This window comes from Apteryx rowi, unplaced genomic scaffold, assembly GCF_003343035.1.
Source record: "Apteryx rowi isolate R43461 unplaced genomic scaffold, aptRow1 scaffold_680, whole genome shotgun sequence".
In the NCBI taxonomy this organism is placed as follows: domain Eukaryota; kingdom Metazoa; phylum Chordata; class Aves; order Apterygiformes; family Apterygidae; genus Apteryx; species Apteryx rowi.
This window is the reverse complement of record NW_020450961.1, coordinates 202,789-221,681: the sequence shown is the minus strand read 5'-3', so window position 1 is coordinate 221,681 and position 18,893 is coordinate 202,789. Positions and strand designations below refer to the sequence as shown.

The 18,893-nt window shown below is 37.7% G+C and overlaps 1 protein-coding gene across 9 annotated transcripts in view; it reads right to left on the bottom strand.

Annotated features, from left to right (window-relative positions):
• Window positions 1–18,530, bottom strand: part of TJP1 (tight junction protein 1) — a 50,385-nt gene extending 31,855 nt beyond the window's left edge. For 5 of the 9 annotated variants that reach the window (XR_003256695.1, XM_026086095.1, XM_026086097.1 and 2 more), the window contains exons 1-8: window positions 18,478–18,530; window positions 11,325–11,449; window positions 11,014–11,116; window positions 8,117–8,396; window positions 7,419–7,522; window positions 6,473–6,641; window positions 5,948–6,092; window positions 2,676–2,711 (exon numbers count right to left, since the gene is read on the bottom strand). Coding sequence is in view for 8 of the 9 variants with exons in the window: in XM_026086095.1 (XP_025941880.1) it covers window positions 2,676–2,711; window positions 5,948–6,092; window positions 6,473–6,641; window positions 7,419–7,522; window positions 8,117–8,396; window positions 11,014–11,116; window positions 11,325–11,449; window positions 18,478–18,525 (1,010 nt within the window). In the remaining variant the exon portion in view is untranslated. Of the gene's footprint in view, window positions 1–2,675; window positions 2,712–3,439; window positions 4,656–5,947; window positions 6,093–6,472; window positions 6,642–7,418; window positions 7,523–8,116; window positions 8,397–11,013; window positions 11,117–11,324; window positions 11,450–18,477 lie in introns of those variants that run through there. The other 4 variants (XM_026086096.1, XM_026086101.1, XM_026086102.1 and 1 more) reach the window with 2 other exon arrangements.
• Window positions 18,531–18,893: the final 363 nt, after the last annotated feature.

Here is an 18,893-nt window from a genome sequence, read left to right as displayed (position 1 = left end):
AGACAGGGGACAAAAAACTAAACACACACACACACACCACACAGCAAATATACTGACCCAAGATTCATATGATTTTGTATGAAAAGAATAAAAGAAAGAGTGAACATATCAACACGAGTAAAATGTGCTTTTCTGAAGCAACATTGCTTCATATGCATGTTGCATGCATATGAAACATCAGGAACAAAGCTTAGTTCAGCTCCACTCTCTAGACAGACTGTTCATGAATTTATTAATATTTGTTTGCCATTAATACCTTTCACTGCTACCTTCTTCCACCAGTTAGTTTTAAAGATACACTGCTCATCAGAAGTATGCACAAACTATAACAATCCACGGAAGACACAGGCATCCTTCATTGTAAACAACCAGCTATTTGCAAGTGGTTGTTAAATACAAGTACAGTGGCTTAATTTTTAAAAACCTTATTTTTTTTTTTAAATTCAAATACACACACTTTTAAGCTCTCTTTTAGAGTTGATGAAAATGATGCTAAAACCATTAGTTCAAGCAAAATGAAAAGCAAGCATTGACTTTTCTTTCTGCTGCCTAACTTCTGTAAAAATTCTGCCATTCCTCTTTCAGATCTTCAGTATACATTCATTTGTCCACAAAATAAAGTGCATAAGGTAAAGCAATAATTTTACTTTCAGTACTAGGCTGAGATATGACTGGACTCTTCATTTCCCTGAAAAAGTTCCTGTCTCTCATTAAAGAGACACAGACACATTTAGTTATTTAAAAGCATACTAAATAATTTACAAACCGAAAGAAGTCCTATAATAGTATGGACTACAATTAGCTCCTCTGCTCCCTGCCAAAAGATGTTTGGATATCAAGCACAAGTTACTAACATTTTATAGCAAATTTCTCATTGAGCCCTCTCTACCTTTTTCTTGCCCTCTCCCAAAACTTAACAGAAGCCTTTTTCCAAAACAGTGTTCTATCTTTTGCCTTAACAATAAGGCCAAAAATACTGGAGTTAGTATACAGGACAACATTCATTTTACATTTCCTCTGCATAATCCAAGAACACCGTAATTCTATGTGCCTTGGGTATCTGCATATATCAAAAAACGTAAAGGAAAAAAAAAAAAGCTCATAAGAACAGTAACTAGAATGCAGGTGCTGAGAGCGTGGCACAAAATAGAGGCAGCCAAACACCCGAGCTCACTCAGGGACACGAAGCACTATGCTTGAAGGCTACGCCACTGCAATGCATGCAGGCAAACGTACCCGGGCAATTAAAATGGCTGTAAAAAGATCAGTTCTGCTCTACGTAAGGAAACAAAGTTTAAATGGGAAAGACAACAGAAACAGAACAAAATGAAAAAGCTCAGAATAACAGGGGAGTATAATTTTTTTGTTTTAAGTTGTCTCGTAAGCACTGCATACTTCCCCCTTTGCAAGATGGTACAGGAAACAACTTGATGCTGTCACAGTTTCTAGGCGATGGAAACTTGTTGAGAAGTGACAGCTGCACTTCCCATGAGTCATCAAAGGTGTTATTAACTGCATATGTGTTCTGACAGTATTGTTTTTACTTCAACATCTGTGCTGTGTCAGGGCCCCTTCCACTCCCTCTCCCCCCCCCCCTTTTTTTTAAGTATGCCCAACTGCAGCAGCTTTAAACAACCTTGAGTTACAAAATGCCGAGTCAGCTACATATTAATGCCATCAACTGTGGTTTTCATTATTTGAAGAAAAAAAAAAAAAAGGCTTGTAAAACATGCTTGCTGTGTATGTGTTAGGTTTGCACAGAAAAGCTTTGAAAAATATGAATGTACAGGCTTTGTCCAAACATGTATTTTTAGCATATTTTAAAATGTTCACTATGAGAAGGTAGAATCTTCCTAAGCGCATTCAAAACAGGGTCGACTTTCCAACATTCCAGTTGTTCACCTAGTGTTCACCTAGTCTTCAGAAAGAGACAGAGGAAGCCTCTTGTGCGGTATGTAGACTCACGGATGCATTATGCAAGGCAGCCTCATCCTTTCAGGACTAATGACCACCTCTAACAGAGCTTCTGTCAAGCTACCATACCTTTCTCGCCAAGGCTGAAATGCTAGACATACCAAAAAGCATTTCTGTGATTCCTGTGTCCAAGGAAAGAGGACAGCAAAGGAGAACCAGGTCCCCAGAGGGAGTTCTTTCAGTTGGCAAAAGGCACCCAGAGATGTCAAGGGCAAAAGGCAAGACAGCAAGATAGAGCAATAGGATGAGAAAGGTAAGAAACAGTATACATGATACCTCCCCCCGCAAGTACTCTCCAACTTTGGGTGCAGAGGCTCCTACTGTTCATCTCTGGCTCTCTAAGTATTGCTCTTAAACACAGAATGTCAGAGAATGAAAGGTAACTTTGCATAATCTATTAAGATTTTTTCTTCCTCTACCTAAACAGCTCTTCTTATGCACATCTTTAAAAACTATACTTACTCTTTAAAACACAGTCTGCTTGGCGAGTTCTTCCCCAAAGCTAGGACATATTTTTATCTTGTATTTCGTTTAGTACTTAGTTCAGTATCAGTTGGCTAAAAATTCTCAAAGTTTCCAGAGCTACAAGTATTTGTCTATATCTGCAGATTTCCAGGTCTTTTCAATATGGAGGAATTACTAAGAAATGACTGGTTAACCTAAAGCTACCTCAGAAACAAATCCAAACCCAAACTTCTTACCTGTGGACAGAAGAGACTCCAGACTTGGGTTCTCTCCTCAATGGGGGGGGAGGGAAGAAAAAACAAAACAAAACAAAAACAAAAAACAAATTTTTAAAAATCTTTGCTGTATCTGGAAATTGTTATGTCCACTAAGAGTCAATCCTGAGTTCTCACTGTCAATTCAATGTATGTTCACATAAAGACTACTGATTGAAATAAAGACATTATCCCATGTAAAGACAAAGTTTTGACTGAATTAGCACAGAAGTCAGTGACTTAACATAAGAACCTACCATTTTCTGGATCCCTTCTAAGACTAGCTATGAATAACTGGCAATCTACCATAACAGAAAAACATAAGATAGTCAAAAGATTACTAATTACACTATTAGTAAATTAAAAAGAACACGTTCTAGAATCTGAGTTCTAGAAAACTTTGCAGATTCCTGTAGTCTAGTGCATATCTAAAAGCATCAGTCTGCAGTGAAACTTGTATGAAAGGACCAAGTGCATTCCAGCAGAATTTTTCTCCTCCTCAGCATATATTTGGCAGAATAGAGGCTAGAAAGTTTCACTATCTTCAATACATTCTTAATGCCTTCCTAAAGCTCACAAAATTTGATAATTTTTTTGTACTTCTTCCTCAGCTTTGTTGTTCTCAAGCAGCTTTGAGATCTTTCTCCAAATTTTAAACCATGACAGGGAGTTGCATCTAATTTGCTCTTACAGCAAATCTGTTCTTGCACCAAAAAATATCCACCAAAAAAAAAGATGATTCTTACATGTTTTTCTTATGTGGCTCAGGGCCCAACAGATTTTCTGATCTTGAAAGAGACATGTCCAACAGGAAGTTAATCCATGCCAAGGTAGTTCTTGTTCATAAAGTAGATGTAACGGATGCAGTCAGAGTTGAGATAGCTTCAAAGTTCCTTCTCAGGAAAGATTTAATTCTTCTGACAATTTAGTCCATAGGGAGGAAGTGGCTATCTACCTCGACTACTGTATTTAATAGGGCAGGAAAGAACTAACACTGGGGTAAATAAGTCACAGCTTCAGTTCTGATGGATTTTTTTCCCCTCCACCAGTCCTTTTCATGCTATATTAGAAATGCATGATAAGAAATACAGGTTTCAGATCTGATAGAGACCTCACACCCTTTACAATCAAAATTTTCAAAGTGTGTCCTACTTGACGAGTATACCCAAGAGGAAGGCAAAGCTACAAAGTCCCTTTCATTGACATTCAGAACTGTTCAGAGTATTTCAAAATGCTTATTTCCCTACACTTTAACTCAAACCCTAGGAACTGTCCTTTTTCCTTCGTTCTTGAAAGGACAGCCAGAAGAATCATTTTTGACCCTAAAAATCACAACAATAAACACAAACATGATTCTCTTTGTGACATATTCTTCGACAGCAACATCACAACATGAAGAAGAAGATGCAGAACATCCATTGATCCTGAATTTCCACCATTGCCTTCATAACTAAAACTGTGGAGCTATGTTTTCCTCACCTAAAGAATGCCTTGAGTTGGTTGATCTTTTTAAATGAAGAAAGGAAAAACAAGTTAACAGCTCACTTCACTTGTATTTTTTCCTCAGACACTACATGGAGAAAAGAACATCACCAAAGGAGGAAGGGTTCTCTACACTCACCGTGTTTGCCTCTGCAAGCAGGGATTCAATCCATCTAGTTTAGGACTGAAAACTGTACGGCTGAACTTGTATCTTTCTATGTAACAGGATTCTGCTTGTCACTAAGGGCAGCTACGCCATGAAGAACTCTGTAATAAGCAAAAGCTAGTAGCTATACAAAATCTAAAGTATTCCACCACAGTTAAAAACACTTCAAAATGTGAAGATATGTGGAAAAACCGAGCTAGCCCTCCATTCCAGTTGTCTTAGCTCTCATGGATGTTTTACTGAGCTATAAAACGTGCACTTTTAAAACAAATGAAGCAGCATGGCATCCCTGAGTCTGGGATCCTGCTGTTGAGCGTTTCTCACTGATTTGGGGTTTTTACGTGAAAACAATCTTTTGTGACTTGTGGCCTCTAGAAACACCATTCAGGGAAGAGAGGGGGAAGTGTCTGGAATCCCTCACCACAAGAAGGTGTACATGCCAGGAAAGGCCTGTCTTGCAGGCTTACCAACTCAGAAGATATTTAAAAACTTGAAGGCGCAAGTATTGTTTTGCCTGCCCCTCTGGCAAACAAAAGGTTACTAATAAACAATTATCAAGTATATCTTAGTTTTATGGAACAGCTGGCTGCAACTTGTTTTTTCAGAACTTTTGACAACATTTTAAAATAGTCAAATAAAGACTCTGATTCTGATGTTCTCAATAGTGAATCAGCACACTGCCAAGACAGGAAATTTTTTTCTATTAGCCTATGCCACAAAACAATAATCTCAAGTACTCTATATTCCAGAATAAATTCCAACATTTTCATTTTGCTGCTCCACCTACAAGAGCTCAAAAGGCAAAGTTTTCTCTTAAGACAGACATTTGTTCTAATAAAAACTAAAATCCTTCCCAAATTTTTTAGTTTCTATTTCTAATAAATGAGTGCCCATTTCCAACACAAACTGTGCAAATACAAATGCAAAAAAGAACAGATTTACATTATTCAAGACTAAAGTTTTATATGGTAGAAAAACTCTAAACCACACAACAGATTACTTATCTCTGAATTCCTATAGTCTTACCTACTCCAGAACTATCATGAATGTCCTATTAACAAATCAAACTTTGAAAATTACATTCCAAAACTACACCTGCTGAGCAATACAGCTTATTTGCAGGAAAAATATATTTCAAGACATAAGATAACTTTTCAAAAAGGCTTGTGAGGAAATTATAAAGCCCATAGCTAAACAAAGCAGATTTCAACAAATTTACCTAGATTGCCAAGCAATAGGGAGTGTGCTACTAGTCATCTTGAACAAGATCACAGCTAATTTCTTTCTGAGACCAAAATATATCATACATGCTTCAGTAACACCTCACTAATATCAAACCTATATGGCCATTCACATAACCCCATTCTAAAGAGTAAGATCACTTCAAAAAAGGAATAACAAAGTTTGAGGTTCAATTTCTCCTGGGGCCTAGGAGTATTTGGATCACGAGCAGCAGGCTCAGCTGCATCCCTTGAGACAGCGAATTCCATATTACTACTACCATCATACTGCATCACATTTGTCATACTGTATAAATCCAAGCACGCCTACTACTTAAAAGTGACATTAAATAGTTGATTTAAAAATAATACAATGCTGCCATCACCTGCCGTTGCTGGGCTGCTGTGGAGAATGTCTGGAATGGTCTGAAGGCTCTGACCTCTGGTCAGGAGATCGTGAACGACTGCGGCGGGGCCTGTCATGGGATCGGTTGGAATGATCTGATGCCAGCGACTGAATTTCTGAAATGTCTGTTAAATAAAAGTTGTTTTTTCATGAAATGACTGCAGTTAAAATGATGGTGTGACCTGCCCAAATGGAAATAAGCTTTTGCAGAGATTTTTTTTTTTAAATGAAGATGTTAGATCTTCTATGTTTATTCCAAACCAAAGTAACTAAATTAATATTCCTGTAAGAACAATTTCAAGAAAAGGAACAGTACCTTTTTTCCCCCCTCTATTTTTTTTTTAAAGGTGTGAATTCCAATCATGCTCAAACAGCATTTTACCCACATGGCAATCCTACTCATAACTTGTTCCTCCTCCCCACCCTCTCATCCCATATAGGGATTTCATGTCTTCACCATACAGGGAATTCCTCTCTCCCTTTGGGAATCAAATTCTATACTCACCATCTCTTTCTGAAGCATTAGCAGAATGAATACTGTCAGAAAGATCAGGGACATTCAAGAGTGTAGCTCGTTCATCTCGTTGAACAACCATCTTCAATTTGCCTTTTGATCTTTCTATTAGTGTTTTTGCATCTGCTAAGGACATATTTTCTGTCACTGTGCCATTTATCTGCAACAGAGTAAGACGACTACGGATAGTAATTTACTGAAAAATAGTGAATCTCCAGTGAAGTGAAGATGATGTTTCTCTGTCTAATGTATCTAGAAATACGTAGGGATATTTACCAAATCACCAGAGTTAGATTCAAATACTATATAATGGAAGACTATTGGGCTCATTTGAGGTACAACATAATACAGAAAATTATATTCATCTTTCAAAGATAAAAATCTCTACCACTAATATAAAAAAACCACACACACATAATTACTATTTTTGAAGTAGTCACTATGCTCATCAGAGTAAGAAAGGACGTGTTCTTCTGCACTAATACGTTTGTGGCAATGTTCTGAAGTGAAAGCTGTTAATAGGAGATGAAAATCCTCAGGTATGTTGATTTCCACAAAATCAAGTTTAACCTGAAGGCAGCTTCTAGTGTTGCACAATAGCACACTATATTGTATAACTAACCACCTAAGTCTCACCCCCCTCCTTTTTTTTTTTTTTTATATTATGCATTTACAGTGGAATTTCTCATTTACAAAAGCACTATTGATCTGACTAAGGCCTGTGGAATAATACCCGACAAAAAAAATAACTGCTTTATGATTTTTCTTTTTCTTAAAAGAAGTGGATTTACTGTATTAACTTTTATTAACTTCTCTCAAAGATCAGGAAGTCGATACATTTTCTACTGACAATAATTCTGCTGTTGAGAAACAGTTAATTCTAAGAACAGTTATATCAAAGAATTTTCCCTTTGACAAATAACACTATTTACTATACCTTCAGTACAACATCTCCTTCCTGAATATTGCCATCTCTTGCTGCCAGGCTATCCTGTGATATTTCTTTCACAAATATGTGGCTTGCCAACCGTAGACCATATTCTTAGAATAAAAAGAAAGATGTAGTTACAGTAAAGAACAAAGGGGGAGGTACCTGATGATTTATGACACTGCTTTACAGAAGATCTAGCCCCAAAACACAGAGGAGATAGTTAAAAACAGATGGATTTCTGCTTTTCCAAATTCTATTTCATTCCAAAATTTATTTAGAGCAGGCTTCCAGTCTACAGTACTTCTCCAGAGAGTCAGTCACCACAGTTATTACCCATTTTCATACTGCTATTTGTCAGTGTGTGATCTGTGTCAGGAAATATGACAACCAGACACTGAAGACCCTTCTAAAGTACACAGAAGATATGTAGCTGCTACTTGACTAGCAGAAGTCTGATGCCCACTTGGGATATGTTTATAGCATATAACAGTTTACCCTTAATTAAGCACATGCATTTTGGAATATGAAAAATACTCCTGGAAATCCAATAGCAATTTTTAAGTTTTCAGCTATTTACTCATAATCAGCAAGTAAATTATTAAGGCCTTCACAGACTGTATGAAAATTGCTGTTGACACAGCACTGACTGAGGGATTTAGCCTTTAAGAGTCAGCAAAGGTCTTAGAGAATCACAGTAAAATTACCTTCATTTTTCCTTGATTTTACCAGTGTTACTTTGGTAGGTTTTGCAGGCTGACTGGAAGTAATTGATCTTCTGTCTGATCTCGGTGATAAGCTTCTCTCTCTGCTCGCACTTCGATCTCTTACCCAGCTCTTCTCATGCCTTCTGTTGGCACTTGGACCACCACGGCTACTTCTTGGATCACGTATCTCTTCATCATAGCTATCTTCTTCATTTTCAGATACTGGTTCAGGTTCTGGTCGAGCTACAGGAATCTGAATTTTCTTCATCCTTCGGATAGTCTAAAATCAGAACACTACCTATCAGCTTATGTCTACGTGCAAGTATATCTTATAAGCCTCCTTTGTCTTTTATTATCAAATTTGAATACGTATTAACGCCTCCAGCTTACATTTTTCCTTATTTATAGCTATTCAGGTATTATATACCACATCACGAGTTCTAATTGTGTACTCACATATATGGAGACAATACATACAATACATATATATGTCAAATTCTTATAAATGCACATATTTATATTCTGAGAATAACGAAAGACAGTTAAAGGAACTAAATTATACAAAGAACACAAGGTCCCATTACAGAAACTGGAAGGTTAAATAAGAGTTAAAGATTCAAAGTGATAGTCATGACGTCTAGCATAAGAACAAATGTGGGATGTGTAGTTAGCCTCCAACAGAACAAATCTACATAGCTGTTACAAAACAGTAAGAAACAGAATTCCAGGCTTCCCACCCTTCAACTAGGAAAGAGATTTGGACTATCCTGTGAAGGTCTGTTAGTTAACAAACAAAGCCCAATAACAGCCACAAGACAGACACGCTGTAGAGAATCATCCACAGACACTGACTGTAGAACTACAGGAAAAAAAAAATACTGACTGTAAACATACTGAAAAATACTACTAGTGGGGAGGAAGGAAGAAGCTTATGCCAGGTGAGAATATCACTACACAGGAATCAGCCTAAGAATGATCCTTCTAACAAAGTCTCTAAAGAACCTATTAAGGTCCAAAAAAAGTATGAGAAGCTCATAATGCAAGATGATCAGCAAAGATCTACAACAGAACTCAGAAGATAGATCTTTCCTAGTTTAGTATCCTGGATTATTTTATTGTAGATCTAGTCTGCATCAGCAAACCAAAATCATCAGCCTATTCACCTTCTTTTAGGAAAAAAAAACTGAAGTAATCAAAGCAAAAAGATTTCCTTTTTTTCAATTGTAATTTTAGAACTGCATAAGAAGACAAGAGTAAAACTTTAGACTCAAATTTACAGAATCTGCCTCTTTCAGATGTAACAGATGATGTGCTGTGTCATACTAACAGTACTACCAAATGTCAGAAGCAAAACTAAGCACACAACTCAGAAGAAAACACACAACAGGCAGACACCCTTGTGAATGCCCTGAACTCCTGCATTCTTGCTAAAAAATTCTATCCAACTGATATAGGAGACTCATCAGCATAAATACATGGAAAACTCTGCTTTATTTACATTTGTTTTACTTTTAGTTCTCCACATCAGCGTATTGGTTGTCACTCTGTGCAGAGTGACATCTCCTGACAAGGACAGCCTTTGTAGCACACCACCACATTCTCTTTCCACAGAGCTACATATCTGAATGCCTTCTCCCTCTCTGCTTAAACCCACAAGTCAGTTACTGGCACTGCTCAAAACTTTTTTCACTAACATGTAATCTACTGTACACTCAATGTCTTATTGACAGTAATTCTCCTTAACTTCAAAACCTGCCAATCCTCCAAAGTTATGTTTATGCAAGCCACAGAGGAAAGGGAACATTAGAGCTGCAAGTTCAAAGTTAGTTGAGCTGACACAGATGTATCTTGAACATAGATGACTGTCTCCAGGATAAAACCAGACTCCATTTAAAAAGTTTAATTCTGTAACACATAGCAAATAAAGAGGTTATGCATGAAATTTTGTTTCATTAATTGATTTTTCTCTGGATAAATCTAGAAATCACTGCATTTCCACTACAGAACAATACAAAGATTTGTTTGTTTGTTACTTGGGAAGAGGGTGAACATGGTGACACAACAACTAGATCTTCCATTGATTAAGTTTACAACATTAATTACTACACCCAATATTTAAGTCCTGAAAGCCCTGCACAGCACACCACACAGATGTTCTGTCTCTATGCTTTAAGGAATTGCCAGATTCACGAATGCAAAACATTGCAGTTTTTTGCAACCCTATTAAAGCACCCAAGAGCACAAGAAAAATTGCCAGCACAAAAGCTTTTCTACAAGACCTAGAAAGCCCATTTTCCTAAATTAAGCAATTGTTAAACATCATATTTTTGTATTCTACTTTTTCAGTAATATAAATCTGCAATTTCTATAGAAAGACAGATTACTACCCTTTAGGGATGATGTGTTCTGCTGTTTTGCAAGTTCAAAAGCTGACCATGCACTTTGAATAAACCTACAAAATTATAGGAATTAAGGTAATTATACTTTATTTTGGCAAACTATTTGTTGAGCATAAGAAGAATGATGTTAGGGCTTGAATAGTGGCTAGCATACACCAGTCTGAAAAACTTGATAGAAGTACACTCCAGAAGGCAAAGAAAGATAAAAGTAGTTAAGAATTGAACTTGAACCTGAGAAGAACTTTATAAGGAAAAGGAGTTTCCACTATCCAATGCCATACTACCTAAATATCATCCATATTTAAAATAATAATAATAATTTTCGGTGACCCACATGGTAAACATGTCACATCATCACTTAAAACTGAAACATCACTCAGTATTTAGCCAAGTATCATTCAAGTATCTTACATCATGCATGTATTTCATCACAGACATTTCACCAATCTTTGGCTCTATAACTACAGAAAAGCTTAAATCTTCAAGATGTTTACTTACAATTTTGGCATTCTTCCCACTTTTCCTCAGTTGCTGAACAGCAAATGCATGTTCGACATTATCCATTGAAACTCCATTAACCATTGCAACACGGTCATTTTCTCTAAATGAAAAACAGTATGCAGTATAAACACTGTATGCCAAGCAGAAAAATACTGGGGAACAGGTGTTCCTGAAGAAACTACACGTAGAATAAACTTACTATACAGACAGCTATAGATATCTTGAGAATTAAACAGTTAGGAGGTTAATTTAAGTTACCACTGTCAAACATGAATGTCCTGAATCACAACTTATAGTTTGGCACTTACTGTAGCAGTCCTTCTGCTGGGCCTCCTTTCAGCACATCAGAAATAACTATCGATGTCTCACCGCTCTGAAAGTGGGGATTATCTCTTCCTCCAGATATTGCAATACCAAATCCAAATCCAGGTGCCTACAATGTAGTAAGAGAAATACTCTCATTAATATTTACATGTCACAATTCACATTATTGTGTCAAACATGAAATGGTCCTATGGAACGAATACAACTTTTTGGAAGAAAGAAGGATCAAATGAACCATGCAGAAGACTCTGCAACTCAGGAACAGGAGAAAGATTAGAAAACAAGACAAAACAACCAAACTACCTTTAGAAGTCAGAGAACATATCAGATTGGCTACCTAATCTCTCCCAAGTGCAAAATATCAGCATTCCCATTCATATTTTTATGGCCTGGGTCTCAGACTGTCATCACTAAGACCTCCGTCTTCAGTAAGCATAACACGCCATACCACTGTGTTGAGATACCGATTCAAAGCCATACCACACTTTCTTTGAGGCTTCCCATTATGGTATTCACCAGCTTGACCTCACTTAGCTCCAGAACTGACAGGATCACAGCACACGATAGTATGACTGCAGGCTCAGTTCTTAAGAATAGCAGCAAGATCACTTGTACCACTAAATACATCAAAACCTTGTCAGCACTTGCAAATCATCTGCATCTTAACAAGAGCCATTTGCTTCAATCTTCCCCTCTAGGGCGACCTGCCACTACAGCAAGGTCAATGCCTCTGAAAAGTTATTCCTGTCAGGTATTTCAAGATATGACAATTATACTTACATTTCTGCCTGGAAGCAGTGAGGGTGGGAAATAATCTAAATATAACTGTTTTGCAAACTGTCTAGCTCTTCCATTATCGCTCAGAAAACAAATATTGGCAGGAAAACAATCTATTTCCGTTTAAATGCTACATTTTGCTCAAGAAGGTATTCTGAAGTTTTAGACTGTGCAGAATAAGCATTCACTGAAAGGAAGAGACTGGGTTTTAGTCAATTCCTCCTCCATTTCAGAGTAGCATGCGCTCTGTGCCAGCAGAGTTATTCCTTTCTTTTTTCCTCCCCCACCCCCACCCCTTCTCCAGACTTTTGGACAAACACAATCCAGCTTCAGCAACAAGGTTTCTATCCCCGCAGTGGCAGCAGAAGCAACACAACAGTCTGCATCAGGCTGCCACACACACGATGTTTGTTCAGCTTTTCAGACAGTAGATACTGATCAAAAAAACTGCTTCTCATTTCCCCAAAAGAGAGAGGATGTAGAGAGATGGTCCACATTTAGCCAACAGGCAGTGAACAGGACCATACAGTATTAAAACAGAGATCTGGAGAGCCATTGCTCAGAGAGAGATTTCAACAAAGAGCAAGTATTGTTGCCAGATATGAAAGAAATAAGGTTGCTCTAACAAGCTAGAAAAGGGTCTTACTGCTTCTTTTACCTTCATTCCAAACCTTTAAAGCAGTCCTGGACAGTTTTCCAAGAGGCATTCCAGCCAGATCAACCAGAAATCATGGCTGGGGTTCAGGAATGGCTAAGAGAAACTCTGCCATGCAGCAGAACAATTTAAATGATCATGACGACTGCTTATTACCAAAACTGAGGTTTTCTTTGGGGCTTTTAAATCGTCTATGAGAAGAATACATAATAGCCTATGAAACACGGGATGAGAAAGCTTTTCAAAACACTAAGATTGGCAGGAGCCGATTCTCCCCTTTCACATGCTAGTGTTTTCTCCTTCAGTTTTCCATTACTGTAACAAAACAGAGTTTAGTTCACACTACACTTGGTTGGAGAGAGGGAGGGAGAAGAGAGATAGCCAAAGATATTTATGTGAGACTTTAAATATTCTCTACCTTTCCTTAAACCATAAGCACAAAATTCCTTTTCGTATAGTCCTCCACTCATGTGGAAAGAAACACAATCATCACACAAAATCAGCAGATACAGACATTAACTGTAAACCTTATCTTGCTGCTTGCCATTTCCCCCTCCCTCAGAGCAGGCCCACAAACCTTACCAACAACATTTTAAAAAAGACTAGTTCCATACTTTTAATTAAAATGTTCTTACCTTCAAGAAACCCTGACACAAGTCAATCTTATATACTGACAATATAGTCAAAAGAAAAAGATCCAACCGGCACAGAGGTTTTCTAGTAAGATAAATTGAAGTCTTAATAAATACTCCAAAACAGAAAGTTGAAATCCAATCCTAAGCCTTTTTAAAAATTCACAAGTTGAAATAAGGAACCTTGAAGTAAACCTCAGGCTACCGCCCTTCGTTTAATCCTGCTGCCTACCACCATCCTAGAGGTGAATGATGCACTGAACTTTCCCCAAGAGTTGGAAAACTTCACAGGTTCCCTGACAATCTCTTAATTTGGTAGCTGAAAACACTAAAACTGATCACAGATTACACAAAATACAAACATGTATCTTAACCAAAGCTGTAAAAAGGTTTTTAAAAAAATCTGCTGCCACATGAGCTCAGCTGCCAGCTGCTGCAGTGACAGACCAGGGAAAGGCGGTGGAGTCCCCCCCCGCCGCGAGACCGGCCGGGACCGCGGGAACAGCGCGTACGTAGCCTGGCACGCAAACACGCGCAACCCGTGTTCCAGCAGTGACACAAACACGCACTGCAGAGCGGCATGGCTGCCCCTCAAAATCCTTTACACTTAAGCATACAAAACCAGAAGATCTCTCAGTGAAAAGTAAACTGTAGCTACCTGATAAATTTTAACTGAACCCAGGGCTAGCTCAGTCTCTCAATAGCTAGGCAGGGGTCCAGGAAGTTAGAAATGGAGTGAAGAAAAAGGAAAGAAATCTTGGTTAGAAGTTCAAAGCCCCTGGGATTCTTCCCCCCCCCCCCCCAAAAAAAAAAAAATTCCACCAAGACTCCTGCCAGTAGTGCTGGGTTTCAGTAAAGCAGTGTTAAATCCCAGCACAGTCTGACTCCTATGCTCCCTTCCAGACTCCAAGATACCCAAAGCAGCTGGATCAAACAAATCTCATGTCAGCACTGTATCAAAACGCTAGAAATGACATGTACATACTGCAACTACTGGGATTAAGTATGTTCTGTCCCTAATTTGCAATGACATCGCTGGAAAGTAAAGGTCATAGAAAGAAAACTTACAAAAGAACAAAAGAATAAAGCTGCATTCTTTAACAAGAACTCCCTAATTAAGGCACTCCCTTGTCTTTTGTAAGGCTCATCTTTCAAAGATCAGCATCCTAGGCCCTTTTAAAAGGGCCATTATAGGATCAAAACAACATGCTCAAAACAAAATGTATACCCTTCAAAATATGTATCTTCTGAAGTGCCATTAATTGGTTAATACAGAGGCTCTGCACATAATCATTAAACTGTCCCCTGAAAAAATGCAGAAACATTTTAAGTTTTTTTTTCCTCCATACAGACAGATAGTGCACTACACATTAATAAAAGCCAATCAGTAGACTACACAGATGGTTAGAATGCCATATCACATAGGACTTGGTAGTCCAGTTTTTTGGGTGTTTTTTTTTCCTCTTTAAATAAGTTTCAGAAGCAACAGCATATAAAATACCTACTTTCCTAAAATGTAATGTTTACTACTACCAAGACTGTTTGTTTTTATTTATATATATTTATATATTAAAAATGTCTGTATGTATATATATGTGTGTGCGTATACATATACACACACAGACACACACACGCACACACACAGAGTTTTGTCTACTCTGATGGGACCCAAGAAGAATAAAAATACCCTACTCTGCCATAGGCAGGAGCAAGTGAATTCTGGAGATCAGCACAGGTTTTCCCTGGTGTAACCAGACATAACTAGTTTGTGCTTGCAAAGACAGCAAACAGAAAGTAAATGCTGCACTTGCAACATTAGCAGAGGAGACCTGAAGATCCCTTAGAAGCAAGAGCAGAACCCTGCAAAGACACTACTGCAAACATTTAAAAATTAAGATGAGTTTTGAACACTTTCATGTCTGGTAGCAAATAATTAAAAGCTGCTAACAGCATATAGTTTAAGTTCCATACACAGAAGATCACTGACCCTAAAACAGAATTCAGTTTACTTAGTAAGTATTGTGTACATGTGTGTGTATGTGCGTGTGTGTGTTTTAAGGTGCACTAGTCAAAGGTTAGAGAACAGGAATCCCTGGTGTGTGTGTGTGGGGGGGGGGGGTGCGCTAACCCACTGCAGCCCAAGAATCTAAACTTTTATATTACGTAAATTAGCACTACAAGAAGGTGAATTATCAGTGCTGGATGTGCTACTGGAATTCTCCCACAGTGAAACCAATTACCAACAGGACAGAAATATGAGCCTCAAAAAACTGGAATAAATGCAGTCAAGAATATTCTGTATCTTTATGAACATACACACACATATTATCTAACAAAACACTTGAACTTCCCTCCTGTTATTGAGGCAGCTCATTATAGCAGATGTTAGTGGACCTTACTAATTACCTAGCTTTAATCTAGTACCATTAATAAAAGCAAATTCAAATGGAAAAAGTACAATTACAGTGATTTCTTTGGGGCAGAAAGAAGGGACAGAGACTTCCCTGCCATTAAAGTAAGACCAGTAGAACTGGCATCACCTCTGGACTTCTCTCTCTCTTCTAGGGATACTTACTATGGTTTTATATTTATTTATTCTGAATCACATCTGTTCCACTGCTTTGCCTAGCTTCATTTCTGAATGCAAATACTAACAGAACATACCAAAAAACAAAACAAACCAACCAACCCACCCCATACAAACCACCCCACACCCCTAGGATGACTCAAGAGCTTTGCAGACATTCCAATTAAACAGGAAGCCAATACCACGAACTCTAACTTAGACCCACTCCAGTGGGAACGCCACCTGGGTTAAACGTTCATTCATTGCACTGCTCGCAGCCCACTCACTGCCCTCCACTGACGCAGAACCAGAGGATCCCTGCAGGATCCCTCGCTGAAGGCAGCAAGTTCAGCTCAGAGGGTTTTCTGGGGCAGACAGTGGCAGGTTTCTAGCAGTGCTGTAGCTCAGTCGAGTGGAGCCAATGAACTCGTACGGAAAATACTCCACAGCCACTAAGTGGCATTTTCATGCTACGCAATCTATTAACTTCTAGATATCTTGAAGTATAACTGAGGGCAGGATGTACCATTTTTCTCCTTAAAACTAAACTGAAGAAACCTCATTTACTTGATAATCTAACACTACAAGAATGTCACAAAAATCAAAATCAAAGCCCCACAAGCAAACATGCAGCCACTCTCCTAAAACCTCCTTCCAATGTTGACACATTCTAAATGGCAATTTGTTTAATAGCATAAGAGTTATGGTTTTGTTATCTGGCATGTGAAAATATTTTGTTTCAGTATTTTTTTTTAAATGGCTAAATTCATGCTACCAAAGTTATTATAAGTACATGCCATCAATTTTCAGCATCTGAATGCAAGATACTCAGCTAGCAAAGCAGTTAGACCAGCACAGTAGGCAGAAGTTTGGCACACAGAAATATCATAATCAAAATTATAAACAAATCTCTTTTTTCCCCTCTGTACCAGGACTTCTGACTTCCTTTGCTGCAAGTGAAACCAAAGATATGATTTCTAGTTGCTCATTATTATTTCAAGTTTTGTTCAAGTTAACACCCTATTGCAATATTTCATTATTCTGTCATGAGCTGGCTGAACTCATCATTTACAAGTTTCACTGAAAGTTACTGCTTAGATTAACCAGAGAAATTGTTTTCTACTGCAGCTTAACAGAACAAGACAGAGAGAGAACTAAGCTACTGCTAATTCTACTATCAATCTTGTATTGCTATAGCTTTTTTGTTTGTTTTTTAAATGTAAACAGCATCGATTTAATCATTGGTGAAAGTAAAACAATTTAAGCCAGGTTTACACAGGCTCCAGGGATGAGCGGCCACCTTCAAGGAAGAGAAGAAAATATCAAGAGTAATTACATATAAAGATAATACTTCTTGCTCAAGAACGAAGCTAAAAATTGCTGGAAGAATAGCCTAGGAAGTATATCGCTGTGTGTTTTCTTTTTTTACTTACATTTTTCCTTCAGCATGTGTTTCTGGTTGCATTTAGAGACAGGGTAGTTTGTAAGGTGACATTTTGGTCAAAACCCAGAATAGCTGCTCTCTTCTCCTTAAGATGACAAGTACTAAAATGGTTATTTTGAAGCAACCTCATTAAACGTATTAGAGTCAAGAGAGCGAGCTGTACAGAGAGTTTGCATTTTATCAGACCAGCTGATCTACTCTTACACTTTTAAGTCACAAAAGTCCATTCATCTATAAATGCTATAATTCTAAAAAGCTTTGATGCTATACTGAAGAATTAGAGACAAATAATATGACTTGCTCCCTTGAGAAAAATTTCTCTTATTATCTCCCTTCTGTTGGAATAAACATAGCTACTTAAGCAAGTATTTCATGGTCACCTTAATACTGAGCTGCTGCCAAAAAGGGCAGCCCCACCTTGTTCCAGGGTGCCCTAAGCAGCTTGCTCCCTATTGTATCCCCCTTCTCTTTTGTATAGCTTCATGATAGCCAGATCAGGAACTGATTTAAATTGAGTAACTCACAGAAGAAGAGCCAGTCTAAGGGTAAAAGTTGTCTCTACATTTACTGAGTCCCAACGCACATTCCTTAGTGTAAGGTGCATATTCCTATCACTCAAATCACCATTTTAAGCCACTAATTTAAAAAAGTGACAAGCAGATAAGGAAGTTTTGAATGCTCTTTTATTTATACTGCACTGTTTTATGTCTCTGCAAATGAAGTTTTAAACATATTTAAGTATAGTCACACTACAACCTTTATAATGTTATATAGCCTTGCAATGCATGAAACACTGGTTTCTAAGTACTTTCAGTGATGTGCAGAAGTAACCTAAAGCTTGGCTTTTGACACGATTATTTGTAGGCAGGCTTATCTTTGAAACCTGACAAATGGACAAATAGAGCTACTATCAAATGCTGCTTTTACAACAGTTCTAAATTTAAACAAAGGAATATGACGGTTTCCTTTGCTTTTACTTCCTGACATCTGGCTTTTCCCCTATTGTTTTCAAAAGCTACCAGTATCCTGAGTTAGGCACACACAACTAATTGTATTAACTTACCCTGTGAAGAGTCACTGTGTGTTGTTCCCATATAGCTGTTTCTTCCATTGTTGTGCTCTAAGGAGAAGAAAGAAAAAAAAAAAAGAGATCAGATTTCACTTTCAATAGCTATACTAAACAACTGTATAATACCACAAATAGAAGTTTGCACTCCAAATTAACATTAATACTCATACTGATTAATTACAGAAAAGTAGGGCTGGCTCGTTCATTACGTATTTCCTGTTTTTATACATCAGATCTGAACTTTCTGTGTTGTTTGGGGGTGGGGGGAATAGGTAAAATAAATAGCTTTTTAATCATTATACCCATACTACTAATGATGTTAATCAATCACATTAGTCCATTTAAATCACTTAATTCCAGTCCTTTTTTTCTTCATAGTTTACAAAGAAGATTCATGGATCCCGGGCTAT